This window comes from Paroedura picta, chromosome 1, assembly GCF_049243985.1.
Source record: "Paroedura picta isolate Pp20150507F chromosome 1, Ppicta_v3.0, whole genome shotgun sequence".
NCBI classification, from domain to species: Eukaryota; Metazoa; Chordata; class Lepidosauria; order Squamata; family Gekkonidae; genus Paroedura; species Paroedura picta.
Window position 1 is genome coordinate 123,293,099 of NC_135369.1, and position 21,654 is coordinate 123,314,752.

A 21,654-nucleotide genomic window follows, 5' to 3' on the forward strand; every position below is an offset into this window, starting at 1 on the left:
GTCTACGGAGGCGTCACTTCCGGGACGTGCGCCCATGTTGAGGCTGGTGTCCGTTCTGCTCTGCCGGGTTCTTCTCTCGGAGTTCCGCCTCTGAGGCTTCCTTGGCGCTGGGCTGGGCTGGGCTGGGCTGGGGTCCCCCTCCCCACACAGACACCCAGGTACTTGAAGACTCGCCTTCCCCTCTCTTCGCCCGAGACAGACGCGCTGTGACTCTCGCCCCGCCCCGGCCAACAGGCGCCCGCGGCGTTGGGTTGTTGCCGCGGCCCCCTGGCCTTTAACCCTTGCGTCGCGAGCAGGGATTCGGCCGGCACCTTTCTCGTTCCCGGGAGCTCCGGGGGGGGGGAGACTCCCCCCTCCCCTTGAAGGCCCCGCCCCCCCTCGTGTGTTGCCCACCAACTTCTCTCCCTTTCCCCGTTTTTGCTGTTCGCTGGCTTATTTATAAGCAGAGGCGCCCCCCCCCCTTGACAGCGAATGGGAGTGACCGTAATATACGTTCTGTTCAGTCGTGTCCCACCTTTATTACAATTTCTGTAATTGCTCCTTTGTAAACCAGTAGAAGTTTAAATGCATGTGTAAAAGCTTTGGTCTTTTTGAGGAACTACTGCTAGATCCCTCTGACAAATCCTGTTGGCAAAACACTTAAGGATTTTTTAAAATTCGATTTAGTGTTATATTATACTTTTGCCCGACTATGCACAATTGGCCTAGGCCTTGTTTATTTCCTGTGACTGATGCGGCTCTTTATGTTCCTGTTTACTCTAATAAAGACTGACTCCTTTCTTACAAAGTGCTTCTATTTGTAGCACACTGAACATTATCAGCAGTGTGTACTGTCCTAAGATAGCAATCAGTAGAGAAATTACCATTAATTCAAACGGAGCTAGGGTTGTAGTCAATAATTGTAATTCATTTTTATCTAATCATCTATAAGTTATCTTTTAGTAGTACTTCTCTTAGGATGTCTTATTCCTAATAATTATGGCTGGAATCCAAAGTGCCACATAAAGTATTCTGCATGTGTTTTGGAGCTTTTCCCTTCTCTGTTCTCACAGCACCCCTGCAGACCTTTTCCAGTGTCATATAATAAGATGCAAAAGGAGTGCCTGTTAGAAGAGAAGATCTTCAAGTACCCTCTAAACATGTACCAATCCTTTTGATTTATGCAGGAGTTCTTTAGGTGTAACTTTTTCTATACCTCTTTTTGTGTGTTCATTTCCAGCTACAATGGACGAAACTCTACCAACCAATTCAGAGAAGCTTACTGTCATCCATTCAAAAGCCCACAGAGATACTGTTCTGGCTAACTTTGAAGATCAGAGGAAGAAAGACTTTTTGTGTGATATCACTTTAATAGTAGAAAATGTTCACTTTAGAGCACACAAAGCTTTACTTGCTGCCAGCAGTGAATATTTCTCAATGATGTTTGTTGATGAGGGAGAAATAGGCCAGTCCATCTATATGCTTGAAGGGATGGTGGCAGATGCTTTTGGTGCCCTGCTGGAATTTATCTACACAGGCTATCTGCAGGCTAATGAAAAAAGTACAGAGCAAATATTGGCTACTGCACATATCCTCAAAGTGAACGACTTAATAAAGGCATACACAGACTATCAGAAAACTCACAGTCTAAATAATACGCTCTCTGCTGTGCCTGATGATGGAGCCACAGTAGTGGTTTTTATGGATGACACCAAAAGTGAAGATCCACCCAAGCGAAAACGCGGAAGACCAAGAAAAGTTAAAAATATTGTGGAGGAAAAACTGAACACACCTTCAGCTGAGGATGCACAACTGAGAGAGAACAACTCAGTTCACAATAAGCAAGATTTTATGAAAAAGGGTGTTGCTAAAGTAGACAGAAATGCTAATGAGTTGACTGCAGTAAGCATAGAAGAAACTGAACATGCTTGTAGTTCAGATGCTGTGGTCTCTGTGGTCTCTACTGAAAAAGATGAGAACTTTGATCCAAAGTCTCAAAGTATCCAGGCTGGTCAGGGTCGATACAGTAAACGCAGGATTCGAAGATCAATCAAATTAAAAGACTATAAACTTATTGGTGATGAAGAGGGCAGTGAGCTGAAAAAGAGGCCTGGAGGAAGAAGAAAATGTACAGGTTCTGAAGTCCAGTGCAAAGATTGTGGGAAACTATTTAAATATAACCATTTTTTAGCTATTCACCGAAGAAGTCATACAGGTAAGCAATAAACATAGCTTATTTTGCATCAAAATATCATTAGCACTGTAAGTATTATAGCCTTCTGTCTGATTATTGTAATGGGATTTATTCAAATAAAAAAGCATATGTTTCAGGTGATGAACAATTGTTGTATCTCCAAGAATTCCCTCAATAATTTTCCCTTCTGTGACTGTGGATGGAGAAGAGGGAATGCTGAGCTTATATACAAAGTGAGAGTTGCCACCATAAAGTGGTGCCCCAAATTTGCAAAAAATGTTCTTAGTCTCCATGTGGCCCTGATCTGCAGATTCAGCTATCAGCATTTTGGGGCTATGGGAGACTAACAGTATATAGGTAAGTGGCAAGCCTCAAGGACTTGCAGGAGGCATCTCATTTCCCCCACTATTTCTTATTTCCCTTTTCTTAAAGCTCTCATAGCCTGGTCCTTCTCCCCCTTACAGCAGCCAGCCTACTTTTATCTTTATAGGCCTCTCCCACCAGCAACCTCTACCTAGGAAAATTATGGTCCAGTTGGGTGATGCTGTCCACTTGCATGGTTGAGCACCTTTAATGATTTGTGTGTGTATGGCGGAGGGGACCTTACTTTTTCCTGTATCCCTTTCCTCAAAGTATTTCCTCTTTCCATCATTCTGTCAACCCTAATATCTTCTCCCCTTTCTCTCTCTCTCAGCCATTCACCATCCTACCTTTTATCTGCCTCCCATATTCAGCTATATTTTTATTTACTTCATTTATACCTCTCCATTCTCCACCGTGAGGATCAAAGCAGCTTACATCATTATCCTCTCCCCCTGTTTTCTCTTCACAACAACCTTATGAGGTAGGTTAGGCAGAAAGTATATAATTGGCCTCAAATCACTCAGTGAGCTTTCACAGCAAGATGGGGAAATGAACCTGGGTCTCCCAGAGCCCGCTCTGAAGCTCTTACTGCTACACCACACTGGCTTTCTTCGGGTGGCTCTTCTGGAAGAGTAGCAAGCAGCCTGGCTTAGGTGAGTCCACTCTCCAAAGCAGCCATTTTCTTCAGGGGAACTGATCTCTGACATCTGGAGAGGAGTTTAATTCTTGATCATCTCCAGCCCCTACCTGGAGATTGGCAGTCTGAGTTTCCCTGGAGGAAATGGCTGTTTTAGAGGGTGGCGTCTATTGCACTGTACCCCTCTGAGGTCCCTCCTCAAATGCCCCACGCTCTATCTCCATCTCTGGTTGACCAACAGCCATTCTATATCTGCCCTGCTGTCTTCGAATGGGACCTGGAGATCTCTCAAACTCACAACTGGGGACCTGTGGGCCTGGAGAAAATAGCTAGTTTGGAGTGTGGACTCTATGAAATTATATCCTGCTGTAGCCTCTCTGCTCTCCAAGCCCTGTCTCCTCAGACTCGTCCACAAATTTCCCAACCAGGAGCTGGCAACCCTAGTCAGGCCTGGCCCCAGTGACTCCTTCCTCAAAGGCCATAAATTGCCCAATGTATTGTTTTTAAATTTTGATTTTTTCTGCAAACCTGAGGCCATTTTCAGGTTTGCAGAAAGATCTGTTTTGCCTCCCAAGTTTCTGTATTTAAGTATCCAAAGATGAGCCTACTTCGCTATTAGAATATAAGATAGGTTTGTATCCTGTTGTTTGGTATCCCACATTTACCCAAAGCACATTATACAATATCAACTATTAACATGATAAAAACATCAGAAGTAAAGGAAACTATAATAAAATGACATTTTTTTTAAGATTAAGCCTTACTGAAGTCAATAAGGCCATTGAAAAAGCAAGATGAAATGTGTTCACTGACTTTCTAAAATCTGCCCAAAACAATGGCCATTTAGCTCCCCATAACAGGATCTTTAACAGTCCAAGTCCTGCATTTGAGAAAAACCTGTAATGAAATGCAGTGCACATAAAGTAAGGCCTAATCTCAATATCTGTACATATTGGAAAAAGTTACTCAAGTGTGTGTAAGTTTCCAGGATACCTTGGGGTAGTTTTGTTTTTTTTAAAGTACGGTTTGAAGCCTCTATCTGCCAACTTAAACTATCCAATGATTTGCTGGTGTTAAACCTGACATCTTGTCTTTAGGGGAACGCCCATTTAAGTGCAGTGAGTGCGGTAAAGGATTCTCCCAAAAACACTCTCTCCAGGTTCATGAGCGGATGCATACCGGGGAACGGCCATACACATGTACTATCTGCAATAAGGCTTTAACAACAAAACACTCCCTGCTGGAACACATGAGCCTGCATACAGGTAAATGATAACCCTAATGAATAGTATAGCTGGACTGAAAGTGGTTGCCAAAATAAGAGCCAAAAGTACATCTTGCCCTGCATTCGCCGCCCAGATAGATACTTTGGAAATTTTACAAGGATGGTACAAAGGCAAGAATATTCCTCTGTTGCTTGTCCACAGAACCTATTTTAAAAGTACTCTGCCATAGATATGGATATTCTGTTGAATATTCTGGCTAATTCATCAACCTCTCCTGAATTTGAAAGCCATCCAAACTGTTGTCCGTTACTGCATCTTCTGGCTGTTAACATGGAGTCAGTTGCCTATTTTGAGTTTTTCTAAATCTAGTGCTTAATGTTTAAAACAATTTTAAATTGTATATTTGTTTATGTTTTAGGTCAAAAGGCTTTTACTTGTGATCAATGTGGAAAATACTTCAGCCAAAAGAGACAACTTAAAAGTCATTACAGAGTTCACACAGGTATAACAAATTCAAATTCATAGTGTATATTGTTGGGAAGTTAAAGATTTCAGTATCCTTCTAATTATGTCTCATTTATCCTTAATCATGCTCTAATGGTTTACAGTGAAGTGCAAACAAAAGTCTTTGAATCAAAGTTTTTAAAGTATTTTGACTATGGAGGTTTTTTTGTTTTAAAAAAAGATGTAAAAGTCTGATGAAGTACTAGTGAATATTAATAATCTGTCACTCATCCACTGTAACCAGCCACCCCCTTGAATCTTCACAGAATCAGCCTCTCCGTCAGATGGCTATCCAGCCTCTGTTTAAAAATTTCTAAATATGGAGAACCCACCACCTCCCGAGGAAGCCTGTTCCACTGAGAAATTGCTCTGTCAGGAACTTCTTCCGGATGTTTAGATGGAAATTTTTTTGAATTAATCTCATCCTATTGGTTCTGGTCCATCCCTCCGGGGCAAGAGAGAATAACTCTGCTCCATCCTCTATGTGGCAGCCTTTTAAATACTTGAAGATGATTATCATATCACCTCTTACTCATCTTCTCTCCAGGCTAAACAGATCAAGCTCCCCCAACCTTTCCTCGTACGTCTTGGTCTCCAAACCCCTCACCATCTTTGTTGCCCTACTCTTCAACTGTGGTGCCCAAAACTGAACACAGTACTCCAAGTGAGGCCAAACCAGAGCAAAGTGGTAACATGGCCTCCCGTGATCTGGACACAATACTCCGTTTGATATGGCCCAAAATCCCATTTGTCTTTTTAACCACTAAGTCACACTGCTGACTCATGTTCAATGTATGGTCTACACATACTACTGCCAAGACAAGTCTCCCGCATCTTATATTGCTGTATATGGTTTTTCTTACCTAAATGTAGAACTTTACATTTGTCCCTATTGAATTTCATTGTATTCAGTTTAGCCCACTCCTTGAGCCTATCAAGATCATCCTGTATCCTGATTCTGTCTTCTGTTGTGTTTGCTACCCCTCCCAGGTTAGTATTGTCTGCAAATTTAATAAGTACCCCCTCTAATCCCTCATCCAAATCATTTGTAAATATATATTGAACAACACAGGCCCCAGGACAGATCCCTGGGGCACTCGTCACTCTTCTCCAAGAGGATGCTGAACTATTAACAAGCACCCTTTGAGTGCGATCTGTCAACCAGTTATCGATCCACCTGACAGAATTGGGATCCATAATGTATTTTACCAACTTTTCAACAAGAATATCATGTATAACCTTAACAAAAGCTTTACTGAAATCCAGATAAACTATGTCCACGGCATTCCCCTGATCCAGCAAGGTAGTCACTTTCTCGAAAAAAGATAAGGTTTGTCTGACATGACTTGTTCTTGCGAAACCCATGCTGTACCTTAGAAATCACAGCTCTCTGTTCCATCTGCTCAAGGACTGAGTGTTTGATGATTTGTTCCAAAATTTGGGCAGCTACGGATGTCAAGCTGACAGGTTGGTAGTTACCTGTATTCTCCTTTTTCCCTTTCTTGAAGATGGGGACGACATTTGCCCGACTCCAGTCGTCTGGCACCTCACCTGTTCTCCAAGAAGTGTCAAAAAATAATGGACAGAGGTTCAGAGATGACATCTGCAAGTTATTTTAGTACCCTTGGATGCAGTTCATCTGGCCCAGAAGACTTTGTTTCATTTAAATAAACCAGGTGTTTATGGACTGCCCCCACAGTAATCCTAGGCCACCATTCCCATCCCCCCCTGTTGTGATATGTTTTTGCCACATTGAGCACCATTTCTATCACAAGAGAAGACTGAGGAGAAATAGGAGTTGAACAGTTTAGCCCTCTTTTCATCATCATCTGTTATAATTTCACTTTCTTGTCCTTGCAGTGGTCCTTCAGTTTCCCTACTCTTTTTCTTACTAGAAATATAACTAAAGCCTTTTTTGCTATGTTTAGCACTTCTTGCTAGCCTAAGCTCATATTGAGCTTTAGCTATTCTAACACTGTCTCTACAATCATTGGTTATTTGTTTATACTCATCCATGGTAATAAGGCCTTTCTTCCATTTACTAAATGACTTTTATTCCTCAGATCATTTGACTGCTGCTTATGGAGCCATCTTGGCTTCCTTAGGCTCATTCCATCTTTTCTTAAGGGAATTGTTTGAGATTGACCCTTCAGTATTTCACTTTTAAGAAACTCGCAGCCCTTGTCACTCATATATGAGGAAAGGTTGAGGGAGTTTGATCTGTTTAGACTGGAGATAAAGTGACTGAGAGGTAATATGATAGCCATCTTCAAGTACTCAAAAGGCTGTCAGAGAGAGGATGGAGTTGTATTCTGTTGCCCCAGAGGGTTGGACCAAAACCAGTGGGTTGTAATTAATTCAAAAGTATTTTTGACTAAACATATAGAAGTTACTGAGAAAACAGTTCTTAAGTGGAACTTCATCAGGAACTCAGTGGCTTTATCAGGAAATGATTGTTCTCCTTCTTTGTAAGTTTTTAATCAGAGGCTAGATAGCCATGTGACAGAAATGCTGATTCTGTGAATTTAGGCAGCTCATGAGTGGGTGGGCAGAAAGGATTGCGTCAGTGCTTGGCTTTTGTGGCCCTTTCTTGCATTCTCAAGGAAATGCTGATCATCACTTTGAGGTCAGGAGGCAAATTTCTTCCAGGCCAGACTGGCCAGGGATTCTTTCTTTCTTTCTTTCTTTCTTTCTTTCTTTCTTTCTTTCTTTCTTTCTTTCTTTCTTTCTTTCTTTCTTTCTTTCTTTCTTTCTTTCTTTCTTTCTTTCTTTCTTTCTTTCTTTCTTTCTTTCTTTTTTGGAGGGCATTATATGTCTATGAAATAGGTGTCACTGTGGGTGTTCAGGCAGTTGTGAGATTCTTGCTTTCAACATGGGTTTGGAAGAGATGACGCTGGAGGTACCTTCCAACTCTGATTCTATAATTCAATAGGTATCTAACTACTGCCTCCTTCAAGGAACGAGGGGAAGCAGCCCTGAGACAAAAGCAAATTAAATGAAAGGCAAATTTCATTGCAAAAATGAAATCACCACAAAAATACCAAAGTTTTTGAAAACACTTGTTAAGATTAAAGTCAGTGAGGGCTATTCTTGATTTGGTGATTTAGGTGTATCTCAAGGTAGCAATGTATTTGATGTAGAAACTCAAAAACAGGAAATGTGTGTGAGTCAGTTAAGTATGTGCAGTTTGTGTGTGTTTCCTTTATTCATTCAGTGAGGTATGTTCAGGTTGTGTGTGTTTTGTTTATTATTCTTCCAGGGGGGGGGGGGATGTGCATCTTACTCTTTCGTGTGTTACGAAAGACAGAGTATGACTGCATTAAGTCATAGACTTCCCATCTGGGCATTTTGACATAAGGCACAGAGCTTTTTTTCCCACAAATTCAAGACTGCAGAGTGTTCAGTACCAGGGGCGTGCATAATACCTTAGCAGTATTTTTTGACATCCCAGATGTTATCTGGGTTTTCTAAGGAACCCCCCCCCCAAAAAAAAAATCCCAGATAGATTTGAGAATTACCAGGTTGATCCAAAAACAGCAGAGAAGCTGGAACAAATTGTTCTAATCTCCCAGCTGTTTGTCAGGCTGTCTACTGCAGTTCCCTTAAAGTTTAAAGAGACTGCAAAAGACAGCCCAAGGATCAGCGGTGCTGTCGGGGAGCAGACAGTTCTTCCTGGCTTGGCTTGAGGCTGGCTTTCTATGTAGCCTGGTTTTAACCAGACAGCAGGAGAAGTGAGTCTCACCAAGGTCAGTGTGCCTGTGGCGAGCAGATTGTTCCCCTCTAGCTCAGCTTTGTGCTGGCTTCCCCTGCAGCCCAGTTTAAACCAGGCTGCAGGAGAATCCAAGCCAGCCTCAGGATCTGGCTGGAACTGATTTTTTTTCCTCCCTTGGGTCTACTGGACCTGGAAAAAAGTGGAATTTCTGAAAAATCCCACATTTTTCTGAAATCTCAAAATATTTTTGGGTCCAATAGACCCAATCCAAAAAATACTGGTAAAGAAAACATTGCACACCCCTATTCAGTTCCAGTGTGTTTACTTCATGTCTGGTCTCAGCTCCAAGGATAACAAGGAAATGGCAGACATTATCTACTTGGTCTACTGAGTTATGCTTGTTACTTATAGAGTATATATGTTTTAAATGATTTAAAACAACTAATTTATTTTGAAAGGAGAATTTCAGTAATATATATTGGAAAGAAACTTGAGCTTGATGAAATGTAGAACTAATGGATTAATTTGAAACATGAATTACAGGAAACAAAACAATTCTCTAGAAGATTAGCTGTATTACTCTCTTGTCACAAAACCACAATAGAAAGTAAGTAAAGGTAAAGGTAAAGGTATCCCCTGTGCAAGCACCGAGTCATGTCTGACCCTTGGGGTGACGCCCTCTAGCGTTTTCATGGCAGACTCAATACGGGGTGGTTTGCCAGTGCCTTCCCCAGTCATGACCGTTTACCCCCCAGCTGGGTACTCATTTTACCAACCTCGGAAGGATGGAAGGCTGAGTCAACCTTGAGCCGGCTGCTGGGATTGAACTCCCAACCTCATGGGCAAAGCTTTCAGGCGGCTGCCTTACCACTCTGCGCCACAAGAGGCTCCCGATAGAAAGTAGGGTTGTCTTAAAGACAATTTCATCATGACCTAAACTCATTGGCAGATATCTACATCATGAGACTCTTTGCTCAGTCAGCACAAATGTTGGAAATAGTATACAAAGCTTGCCTTTGGGATTTATTTATTTGTTTACCATAAAGGAATGTGTCCTGTAACTAGACAGCAGCCCAGGACCAGTCAGTAGATACCAGCAAAATTCAATTATTGTAGACTGCTGACCTATGTGTATGATTGCAAGCATTAGATAAATTACTCTTGAAAATTATTTAAACAAGCCAAATGTCTCTAAAAGCCAAAGAAAATGGTCAACTATGTTAATGAACTCCAGCTTAGCAGTTGGAAGAATATAGTAAGCTTTGTCGGTTATGTAACATTAAAACAGAAACATGAGCCATCTTCAGAAACCTCTGTTTTGACAGAAATCTTAACTAAAGCAAAATTTACTTAAAACAAAATCTACGTTTCTTCTTTTTATAAGGCCATTCATTGCCAGAATGTAACCAGTGTCATCGCAAATTCATGGATGCGGCTCAGTTAAAGAAACATTTAAGAACACATACAGGTAATGCTACTGATTTCTTTAAAATAACATTAGTTGATTGAATGATGTCACGTGTAGGTTTGGCAGTTGGGCACTCAGGTAAGTGGGATCCTGTTGCTGGGCCAATATTAGGAGAGGCCTGCTTTCCTGCTGGGAGAGTCTAGCTTAAGCTGGGCATAGCCTGCACAAGAGGGAAGCTGGTGCACAAATGAAGCCAGAGTCGGCAGCAGGCTCAAGAGGATCAACGGTATTGTAGCAAGTTCTTACTTTGTGAGTCCTTGCAGTGCTGTATCCACTGAGTGCAGCACTTTAGTGATAAGAAACAGGCCTCTTGAATTTAGTGAATTGATGGCTGTGGCACTGCAGCAGGGGGCCACATGGCCTGATGATCATAGAGCTCTGAGGAAGGGGCGTGGGTTGTGGCACAGCTCTTACCCTGCTGTATTTGGAACTTGGAGTTAGAAAAAAGCAACATAGCTGCTATCGTGTATTGGGTACTAGATTGATTGTGTATTACTTACATGAATAAAGGTCTCTTCTACTGCTTTTTAAAGCTCCTAATAGGATTTCAAATCACTCCTAAATGATTGGGCTAAATGTGTTTATTGACCCCCCCCCTCTTGATATGCCCCATCCAAAGCAATTACATACTAGCAAAACAAAATGTTGGAATCAGCTGTTGTTATTGTATTAGTGGCATGGCAGCTGCCTACCTATTCTTGTACACTGTAGGTGCTAAGGTATTAATTAATTAACCAGTGATAGCTTACTAATACAGCAATGTATTTTTGTTAGGTGAAAAACCATTCACATGTGAAATCTGTGGCAAGTCTTTCACGGCAAAAAGCTCTCTTCAGACTCACATCAGAATCCACAGGTACACAACCATTTTCTTCATTCCATGTGAGTTTATGCAGGAAACATTTGTAAAACCAGTTAAATATCATTAAGGTAACATAGCATGTGACTACAAGTAAAAGCTAAGAGAATGCTGTTTTATATGCTGCCATCTATTACAATAATATACTCGCCATGTATTTCAGTCAGTGGACAGGATTATAGGCCTTCAGGTTAAAGAACAAAATAATCTGCTCTTTTTTATTTTAGATGAAAAGTGATGCAGATAAAAATTGTTGTGAAGGAAGTCTGTCGTGGTTTGGGACTGGCAGGATATAAATACAATAATAAATAAAATAAATAAATCTCACTTTGTATTATCTGCAATAGTCCACTGATATGACAAAAGAGAGGTCTTGTGAATTACTAAACAGGGTAAATCAGATTATTGAGTAGCCTGCTGCAGGCTAAGGTAGCATTGCAAAGTCCCTTGCCTCTCTCTTCAGTCAGGAGGATGAAGTGGAGCAGAATGACCAGAACAGACGAGCAAGGAATTCCACTCTTCTCTTATCTGCTTCACGTTGTCTGCCTCCAGGTTCCCAAACTTTAGTTCAAAGTTATTAAGAAACTTGTTAAATGACCCAGAGATGCTACATTTGTAGGTGTAGTGTGGACATCCAGAAGCAGATATTTTACACTGGCAAACCCCGTGGAAGACTTCTAGTGTTCCTTGAGTGCAATGATGATTGAGTGTGTGTGGCCAGGGAGGTAGATAACTATGGTTATGAGACTCATCCTGCTGGAAACGTAATTGCTTTCCTATCATTTTGAATGAAAGCATATTGGACTGGATTTAGAGATGGTTGAGCTGGGTTTCACTAGGGAAGCAAAGCTCCCCTGACTCCTGTTTCTCACCGCAGCCATTTGTACCCCCTGGAAAGCTATTTCTGAGGGTCAGGGATCCCTCAGCACAGGATGCGGTGCAGGAAGCAGCACTAAAGGGAGAGCGTAAATGTTGGGAAATGAGTCTGTTTCCCCTTCCCTGCAACTAAGTGGATATGTGATTCATTTGCCAAAATTATTGGGAAACCAGTCACCCTGCATCATTTGGATGACTAACTAATTTATAACATAGTTAGCTTCTTTCAGGCTGTGATTTCCGCATAAATTTTGGCTGGATTTTTAAAATATCTACGCAGCTCTATGTGGGTCTTCCCTTGTCTTTGACCCAGAAACTTCACCTGGTACAGAATGCAGCTGCCAGGGTCCTTACTAGAACTCCTTGGAGGGCCCACATTCAGCCAGTGTTGAGACAACTACACTGGCTATCAGTCTGTTTCTGGATGTCCGGAGTTTCAATCTGGGGGTCCTGCCCTATCTGATCATCCCAGGGTTAGAATTAGATCAAGACATAGGGTTGGCTGGAATTCGCAAAGTTCAACTGAGGAGATTTTGTTATCGCCATCTTAATTAAGGGATATTTTGACTAATGTTATTGTTGTTTTTATGGGATGTATTGTTATGGTTTTACTCATTAAGCTCCCTCAAAATGTCGCGAGAGGTGGGGTATGAATCTAATAATAAATAAAATATAATTGCACAATGTATTTAAGAGTTCTGTTTAAATGAAAATAAATGAAATCCTCTCTGTTGTTGCTCAGGAATTCATATCAGCAGTATAATGTTGATTCCTTTTCATAATATGTTTTTATATACCACAAAACATGATTTTTACTGAGCTTGTGCCATGTCCATGTTCTTCTTTCAACATTTGAGCAGTGGGGAGACGTTGTAGGGTACCAAGTAAAATGTTAAAGTGTTTGATTCTCCTAAGTATGAATCTTTCTGCTAAATTGAGCAGTCGCTAACAAAATACAAATTATGTAATGCCATTTTAGGCACAAAAACTCTTCTTGTGCTCCTTTAGCAGCCTAGCCTATATAGCTCCATCTCATCAGAATAACAAGTGGATAGATGCCTTCCTGTTGTTCCATATTAAGGAGCTAGAACATAGGTGGGCAACTTACAGAGCAGGTGCCATAAGTGTCAAAGACAGAAGGGTATTTTGGGGAGTGTAGATGGGAACAAGAGTGTTCGTACATTTGGCTATGGCCCTGTCTGCCTTTTCTGCTCCCCAGTTCAGTTGGCTGGCGGAATGTCAACTAACAGCAGGAAGAACATGCATTGCAAACTGAGCTGGACACTGCCTCATACCATGCTTATTACTTACCGTATTTGCCGGCGTATAAGACGGCTTTTTTCCTCTGAAAAACATGCCTCCAAGTGGGGGGGCCGTCTTATACGCCGGGTGCTCTTCTGGCGAGCAGCGAGCGGCGGCGAGTGGCGGCGAGCGGCTCCCCCCCACTGGGTGAGCTGCGCCGGCGGGCGGCGAGCGGCGAGCGACGGCGGGTGGCGGGGAGCGGCGAGCGGCGGCGAGCGGCTCCCCCCCACTGGGTGAGCTGCGCCGGCGGGCGGGGAGCGGTGGCGGGGAGCGGCGAGCGGCGGCGAGCGGCTCCCCCCCACTGGGAGAGCAGCGCCGCGGGCGGCGGGCGGCGGCGAGCGGCAGGCGGCGAGCGGCTCCCCCCCCCACTGGGCTCACTCAATATTTTGAGTTGAAATGTTGGGGGGTCGTCTTATACGCCCAGTCGCCTTGTACGCCGACAAATACGGTATATTTAGAAAGAAGTAGGAAATAAGAAAATTTGGCCACCACAGCATTAATTCCAGTCTGAATTGTAGTTGTAGTAAAAGTACACTCTAGAAAAATCACTCACATGGTATCCATGTTCAGCTGCTTGTGTTATTGTGTATGGCTCATTATGCACGGCTGCTGAAACGGTGATTTCGGGGCACATGGAAAACACGGAGGGGGAAGACGCGAAGCACACCGGTTATGCACAGGATGGGGCGTGATGGCGGCAAAACCCAGAGAAACCGATTATGCACGCAGCGATCCCAGCACCGTTTCTGGTTGCGCCCTGATCACCCGGAAGCTGCACTTTCTTCCGCGTTTCGCTAACAAGGCTTTTTCGGCGGCATGCACCAAATCTGCAGCCGGTTGCAGCCGGCACCGTGCATTATCGGTGGTTTTAGTCACCGCCATTCCACCCCGAATGTGCGTTATTTCCCCCGTGCATAATGGGTCTATGTCCTACTGATGAAGCCTGATGAAGCTAAAATATCTTCTTTTGTTGTAGAGGAGAAAAACCATACTCGTGTGGGATTTGTGGGAAATCCTTTTCTGACTCCAGTGCCAAAAGGAGACATTGCATCTTACACACTGGCAAAAAACCTTTCTCTTGCTCAGAGTGCAATGTGCAGTTTGCCCGCTTGGACAATTTGAAGTCTCATTTGAAGATTCATACCAAAGAAAAGCAATTGCAGGAAGTGAACAGTGTTCCCAACAGCAATGGTACAGAGGAAGTGAGGAACATCCTTCAGCTACAACAGTATCAACTGTCCACCACTGGCACACAAGAAATTCAGTTGCTAGTTACAGATTCAGTGCACAATATAAATTTCATGCCCAGCCACAACCAAGGTATTAGCATTGTCACTGCTGATGGGTCCCAAAATATGATGACAGACCATTCTGGCAGTCTCACCCTTCTCACTCAGCCGCCACAGCAATTGCAGAACTTGCTTCTTTCGTCCCAGCCAGAACCAGCAGAACAGATGCAGAGTATTAGTATGGTAAGCAGCCAAATGGGGCCTGCCCAGACGGAGCAAATGCATGTCATCACGCTGTCAAAAGAAGCTCTGGAACATCTCCATGCCAATCAAAGTCCAGCAGAGGTGCTGCAGATAGCAGCAGGAACATCCCATCCAGCCCAGCATTTGCAGGTCTCCCAAGAACCTGGTCACTTCCGCATCAGTCAAGATGCAGTCCTGCCTCCGCAAAGGAGCAAAGAACAGGCCCAAGCAGCACATGTCTCTGAACCACCTCGTCAGTGATCTGGTAACCATCATACTGAGAGGCAGACTTTTTGAAATGCAGGCTGATTTGCTTCTTATTTATTTATTTAGCAGACTGAAAGGAAGTCTTTCATATCAACTGCATTTTGTTTGATCCATTGACTCTTGAACTTTGCCTTATTGTAGTTAGGATGGGTTTTTACCCCCCTAAACAGTTTTATTTACTTAAGATTGATTGAATGGTTTAGTATGTGTATTCCATATTTTCTTCATCTAAAATGCTGTGAGTAATGAGGTACATTGTGACCATGACCTAGGCAAAATTGTGTGCTTTGACAATCCTGTTAATTTTAATGGGAGAGAACTCTACCATGAAACCAGTGGGATGTAAAAGGGTTTCACTTTGGTTGGATCTTGCCGTATAAGTTTAAAACAGATTAATTTAAATATTTTTCTTTATGTTCATTTTATACAGATTGGGCCCAGTGGTGACCCAGATTAATCCTGTATAGCAAACAAAAAACAAAAAACACCTAGATTTGGAATGTCCTTGTGTCTGTATGAACAAATGTATGAGATCTGACCTTTGATTTCTGTAGAGATTTCACTTTCACCTTTCTGTGTTCTTGGATATCTCCACTGTCTATGAAGTATCTCAGATAATATTTTAGAGGGTTATTTTTCTGTGCCCCCCCCCCAAGTAAGCATTTCAACAAACTGATGCTTATTACTATAGCTGGCTGATCCGTGCGTAATGCCATTCTACATGTACAAATGCATGCAGAGCACAGCCCATAGTTTTCATTCCATTTTTGCATCCCTGCCTCAATATGTAAGGCACTGTGAAGGAAAGATGAGCACAGTTCTGGAAAATCACAAGCTCCCAATTTGTACATTGAACTGCCACTTTTTAAAGCAAAGTAGATTTGATAGTATCAGGCATAGAGAGGATTCCAGGAATTAGCAGATAACTCTGGCATTCCTAGTGCTAGCCATGGTTAATGGTTAGAGATAACACTGAACTATGACAAAGAGAGGTAGTGGGGATTGGTGTTTAAGAGAGAAGGAGGCAAGCAACATGCAGACTTCTTGTGACTCTTTAATGGTAGTTAAAAGTCTGGAGCTTTTTCATAGCTGCATTAGCCTTGGACAACCACTGTCTCCAGTTAGGTAGCAATGGAAAGGAACCACTTTAACTGCAGTCAGTGCATCTGTTATTCTGATAGTTGTGTTATTCCTGTCCCAGAACCCAAAGTGTGCTGCACAGCTAGAAAAACTGCACAAACAGGCAACCACTTCACTTCCATGGAAGGGGCAGTTCCGCACACATACAGAGCTGACCTTTTATACAGATAGGGAATCCTTTGTGGGTGAGGTGGGGGGATCTGTATATGTTTGTGAATTCCTATGATAAGCTACTGGATCAGAGCAGCTGCCTGTTCTTTATATGAGCTCATCCTCCTCATGTATGTACTGCAATGGTGAGATGTATGCTGTGGTGATACTGTTGACCGCCTGGTTAGAATAAACTCTTGGGAAGCCTGGGTTCACCTATTTCCTGTACCATCAGTATATTTTGTAACCATACCCAAATCATTAAAAAATTTCTGTGCCTTAGCTTTTACAACTGCAAGATGGAAATAAGCAATCATTGCCTCTGCAAAGCACCTTGGATTGTTCTCAGATGAGAAAGTTCTAAAAATATACAACATATTTTTACCATAGAATACAGTTGTTGTGAAAATATATTTGCTATGAAAATAATTTTATTGCGGGTTAAAATGGCTTCATACAAGTTGGTTGAGCTGCTTATAAAGATTCGCCCTCCCCCCCAAAAAATAATTACAATTTTTCAGAAAACACATTTTAGTCAGTTCCTTTAAAAACTGTAAAAAAGTATTTATTGGATGACTTGTTAAAACTAAAATGTATGTGCCAGAATTATTGTGGATAACATGTGGAATGTTGTTTATATTTACAGTTCTCCAACTAGATTAGTGTTTCTGATATAACAGATGAAATTGCTAAATACCTCACTAAACCAGTAAATAAAAAACAGACTGTTTCATCAGCTAAACATTGAAAAGGTGATGTTTGTATGTGTGCAGAAGCTGTGTGTAAAATGAAGCTGTTTTGCCTTAAAAGGATGGGAGAAACGTACATAAATGTATTTGAAACTTCTCCACCTAGTATTTCTTCCATAGGGCTTTCCTGTATGCTTCCAACTTCACCTGCTGGTCACAATTTCATTCCAAGGGATTTTGAGTTCTCTTTTTTTTAACTTCCTGTGTGTTAATAAAACCCTATCCATTGCATGGTTAACTCAGCTGCTGAAATATGTATGAGAAGCATGCATACTCCTTTTTCTGGACATTATCCACTTTTACATATAAGTATAGAAGCATAGCTTCAGAAATGAATTACTTCCCCAATTATGGAAATATATAGTTAATCTGATCTCCCCCCCCCATGGAAAAATCCTACTATAGCTGGTGCATGGCAAGTACAACTGAAAAATAAAAGTCATCTGAGGAAAGAAACTGCTTGTTATGGTTCTGATTTTTTTTTAAGTTACATTATCCTGAATGAGTTGCATCTGGAATACTTTTGCCTGTAAGCTGTATTATGGTATCAGATAAATGGAGGGAGTTTAAATGTAAAAACTGGGAGGCACATTCACATATTTCATGTTAAATGTTGTTTCTTCAAAACAGCTTTGGCTGCCAATAGGAGCTATTCACAAATTCTGATCAGCCAGAGTTTTTTCATTCCAATTGTGTCATTATGGTCTCATAGGTACTATAGACCAGCGGTCGGCAACCTTCTGGTTGCTGCGGCCTACTGCTGCCAAGTAAGGGGAGAGGGCGGCCCAGGGATCCGCGCACGTGTGGCAGTCCCAGCGTGCGGACTGCCGCGCATGCACAGAACTGCCACGCGTGCGTGTTCGAGCCCCCGCCGCATGCAAACGCGCATGCGTGGCAGTCCACACGTGTGCGTTTGCGTCAGGCGGGGGCACAAACGCGCACGCGTGGCAGTGCTGTGCGTGTGCGCAGTGCTGCCGCGCGCACGTTTGCGTCCAGCGGGGGCCCAAACGCACACGCGCGGCAGCACTGCACACGCACGCATGCGCAGAACTGCCATGCATGCGCGTTTGTGCCCCCACGGGATGCAAACACGCATGTGCGGCAGTCCGCACATGGGTGTTTGCGCCGGCGGCGGCCACAGCTCTCTCTCCCCACCCCTCCACACCGCCAGCAAATCGGCCGCCGAAGTGGCCGATTAGCAAGCGGCCTGGCAAGCTTCTCTTCCCCCCCTCCCGAAGCAAGAAGCTTGCTGGGCCGCAAGCTAATCGGCCGCTTCGGCAGCCTATTTGCTCACAGCCTGGCGAGCTTCTCGCTGCTGGGGGGGCAGGAAGAGGGAATCGCGGCCTGGTGCCAGGCCGCGGCCCGGGGGTTGAGGACCACTGCTATAGACTGCAGATTGACAGTCTGTAGTACCTATAGGAAAGGGGTTTTTAAAAGACAGTATCTTGCCTGCTGTGTCTCTCTGGCCTTAGGGCAGACTATCTCCACAATCTTTAACTGCTCCTGCAAAGCGGATTAAATAAAAGGGTAAGGGCTGTCTGGGAGGAGTTAAGGCGGGCCCTGTCCGGGATAAAAACTCGGAGGGCCCAATCAGGAGCCGCAAAACTACAGATTGGACCCTCTGGGTGTCGGCTGCTTCGCCCGGCCGGGGACTCACTGCACAGACTGAACTGGCAGCCCGTGCAGTGTGTCCTCCGCCTGGGGTGCTCCTCCTCCTGCTTCTCCCGGCCACTGGAGTGAATCGGGGGGGCCGCTTCTGTGGCCGGGAGAAACCCTGTCCATGCTCCATGGTGGGGGGGGGCCCACAGGAGCGACCGGGAGAAGCTCCGGCCATGCTCCGGGGTGGCTCCGGGGTGGGGCTCTCCGGCTTCTCCCGGACGCTGGAGCAGCCTCGCCATATCTACGACACGGCGAGGCCACTCCTGTAGCCAGGAGAAGCCCCAGCCATGCTCTGGGGTGGGGGGGCAGCTCTCCAGCTTCTCCCAGCCGGGAGAATCCCCCGGGACACTGCGGGGTGGGGGCGGGGCTCTCCGGCTTCTCCCGGCCGCTGGAGCGGCCTTGCCATGTCTACGACATGGCAAGGCCACTCCTGCAGCCAGGAGAAGCCCCAGCCATGCTCCGGAGTGGCTGGGGGCTCTCCGGGTTCTCCCGGCCCTGGAGCAGCCTCGCCATGTCATAGATGCGCCGAGGCCGCTCCTGCGTCCAGCGGGGGGTCCCTGTATAAAATGGGCGTTAGTTCCAGTGAGTACAATAATTGCTCAAGAGAGTATTTGAAAGGTTGTCACTTGGAGGAGGGCAGGGAGCAGTTCTTGTTGGCAGTGGAAGACATGGCTTTAACTACTTGTAGAACTCAGCATAGTTCAGCACTGGAATCAGCTGCTTAAGGAAGTGGTGAGTTCCCCCTCGCTGGCAGTCTTCAAGCATTGGCTGGACAGGTACTTATCCTGGATGCTCTAGGCTGATCCTGTTTTGAGCAGGGGGTTGGACCAGATGGCCTGTATGGCCCCTTCCATTCTATACTTTATGGAGGAGTCTAACTCTGGAAGCAGCAATATGTGGACCAAGAACTTCCAGAAGTACAGGCAGGATTTCGAAGAGGCAGAGGAACTAGAGATCAAATTGCCAACATACGCTGGATCATGGAAAATGCTAGGGAGTTCCAGAAGAACATCTACTTCTGCTTCATTGACTATGCTAAAGCCTTTGATTGTGTGGAGCACAACAAATTGTGGCAAGTTCTTAAAGAGATGGGAATACCAGAGCATCTTATTTGTCTCTTGAGAAATTTATATGCAGGTCAAGAAGCAACAGTGAGAACTGAACATAAAATCACTGATTGGTTCAAAATTGAGAAAGGAGTTCGGCAAGGCTGTATACTGTCGCCTATTTAACTTGTATGCGGAGCACATAATGAGAAAGGCGGGATTAGAGGAGTCACAAATTGGGATCAAGATTGCAGGGAGAAATATCAGCAACCTCAGATATGCAGATGATTCCACTCTAATGGCAGAAAGTGAAGAGGAATTAAAGAGCCTGTTGATGCGGGTGAAGGAGGAGAGTGCAAAAGTTGGCTTGAAACTCAACAACAAGAAAACAAAGATCATGGCATCCGGCCCTCTCAATTCCTGGCAAATAAAGGGGGAAGAAATGGAGATAGTGACAGATTTTATTTTCCTGGGCTCCAAGATCACTGCAGATGGGGACTGCAGCAAAGAAATTAAAAGACGCTTGCTCCTGGGGAGGAAAGCTATGGCAAATCTAGACAGCATCCTAAAAAGCAGAGACATCACCCTGCCAACAAAAGTGCGTTTAGTCAAGGCTATGGTCTTCCCAGTTGCAATGTATGGCTGCGAAAGTTGGACCATAAGGAAGGCCGAGCGTCAAAGAATAAAGGCTTTTGAACTCTGGTGCTGGAGAAGACTCTTGCGAGTCCCTTGGACTGTGCGGCGAACAAACCGGTCAGTCCTAGAGGAGATCAGCCCTGACTGCTCTTTAGAAGGCCAGATCCTGAAGATGAAACTCAAATACTTTGGCCACCTCATGAGAAGAAAGGACTCCCTGGAGAAGAGCCTAATGCTGGGAGTGATCGAGGGCAAAAGAAGAAGGGGACGACAGAGAATGAGGTGGATGGATGGAGTCACTGAAGCAGTAGGTGCAAACTTAAAAGGACTCCAGGGAATGGTAGAGGACAGGAAGGCCTGGAGGATCATTGTCCATGGGGTTGCGATGGGTCGGACACGACTTTGCACATAACAACAAGTAGAAAAGATCCAGTAACAATAATACAGATAAATAAAATACAATATAGTTATAGGTGAAACTGTTGTTCCATTGTCTGAGGAAGAGTGCTTGCACTCAAAAACTCACACCTTGAATAAATCTTTGTTGGTCTTAAGGGTGCTATTGGACTCAAATGTTATTGTTCTAAAAGGACTTATGTTTCCTTAGACTTCTGGAGACTTCTACCAGTATAAAATGGGTACCCCTAGATTATGAGAACTGTCTAGAGTAATCTTTCAGTTTCACAGTGCTATTGCTTCAGTCAGTGTAGCAGTTACTTTTACTCTCAGAATCACCCACTCCCTTTGCCACTTCTGCCATCAAAGGTGGACATCCAGAATATATATTTAACAGCTCCGCAAATCAGGCTTCTGGTAACACAGGAGGTGATTGCTCTAGCGTTGTCCGGTGGTGTATAAATACAAAAGAAACAGAGCTCCAATCAAAAGCTAGCAGAACTCCCTGTGGGCTGTCATAGGTGCATCTGATTGGAGTTACTATGGTGAATGGAACTGTTTACATTCGTCCTGTAGCAAGGGGAAAGGACGAGCGAAACAGCAGCCAGACAAGGAGAAGGAATCCTGGTGAACAATGTGGGCCAAACCTGCCATGGAGCCAGCGGGCCTGCAAGAGATCATGGTTGCTGGGCTTCTCACAGAGCCCTCTTTTCACATGGCCGTGTGTGCAGCAGAGGTAAACCCAGCCCTCTTCTTCTGTAATGACAACTTTCTAACATCCGTTCTAATGCTCTGCAATTGCAAGCTGCTTTATATAGACAGCTGGATCACAAAGAAATTTTAAAGTTAGGTGCAAAACAGATTCTTCCAGACCATGATTGTGATTTGGGCAAATGATAAACAATAGTTTCTTCAAAAGCAAAACACAGGCTTATTATCCACAGCGTAGAATTATAAAGTACCTTTTTACAACGTCTCATCCAATCTTTTGTGAAGGAAATCTATAACCTACTTTTAAA

General features: G+C 43.9%; 2 protein-coding genes and 1 long non-coding RNA gene across 7 annotated transcripts in view; 2 read left to right on the forward strand and 1 right to left on the reverse strand.

Moving 5' to 3' along the window:
• Positions 1-21,654, reverse strand: part of LOC143820074 (uncharacterized) — a 62,803-nt gene that overhangs the window by 28,685 nt on the left and 12,464 nt on the right. The gene's annotated exons all lie outside the window — the stretch shown is intronic.
• Positions 1-21,654, forward strand: part of ZBTB24 (zinc finger and BTB domain containing 24) — a 25,131-nt gene continuing 3,477 nt past the window's right edge. Inside the window, exons 1-7 of one of the 4 annotated variants that reach the window (XR_013225220.1) lie at positions 1-158; positions 1,220-2,194; positions 4,271-4,438; positions 4,818-4,901; positions 5,816-5,893; positions 10,000-10,083; positions 10,858-10,873. Coding sequence is in view for 2 of the 4 variants with exons in the window: in XM_077302434.1 (XP_077158549.1) it covers positions 1,225-2,194; positions 4,271-4,438; positions 4,818-4,901; positions 10,000-10,083; positions 10,858-10,939; positions 14,097-14,853 (2,145 nt within the window). In the remaining 2 variants the exon portion in view is untranslated. Of the gene's footprint in view, positions 159-1,219; positions 2,195-4,270; positions 4,439-4,817; positions 4,902-5,815; positions 5,894-9,999; positions 10,084-10,857; positions 10,966-14,096; positions 17,355-21,654 lie in introns of those variants that run through there. The other 3 variants (XM_077302434.1, XM_077302441.1, XR_013225218.1) reach the window with 3 other exon arrangements.
• Positions 21,197-21,654, forward strand: part of PPIL6 (peptidylprolyl isomerase like 6) — an 18,057-nt gene continuing 17,599 nt past the window's right edge. Inside the window, exon 1 of the mRNA XM_077302463.1 lies at positions 21,197-21,371. Coding sequence (XP_077158578.1) covers positions 21,270-21,371 — 102 coding nt within the window. The 5' untranslated portion in view covers positions 21,197-21,269. The remainder of the gene's footprint in view (positions 21,372-21,654) is intronic.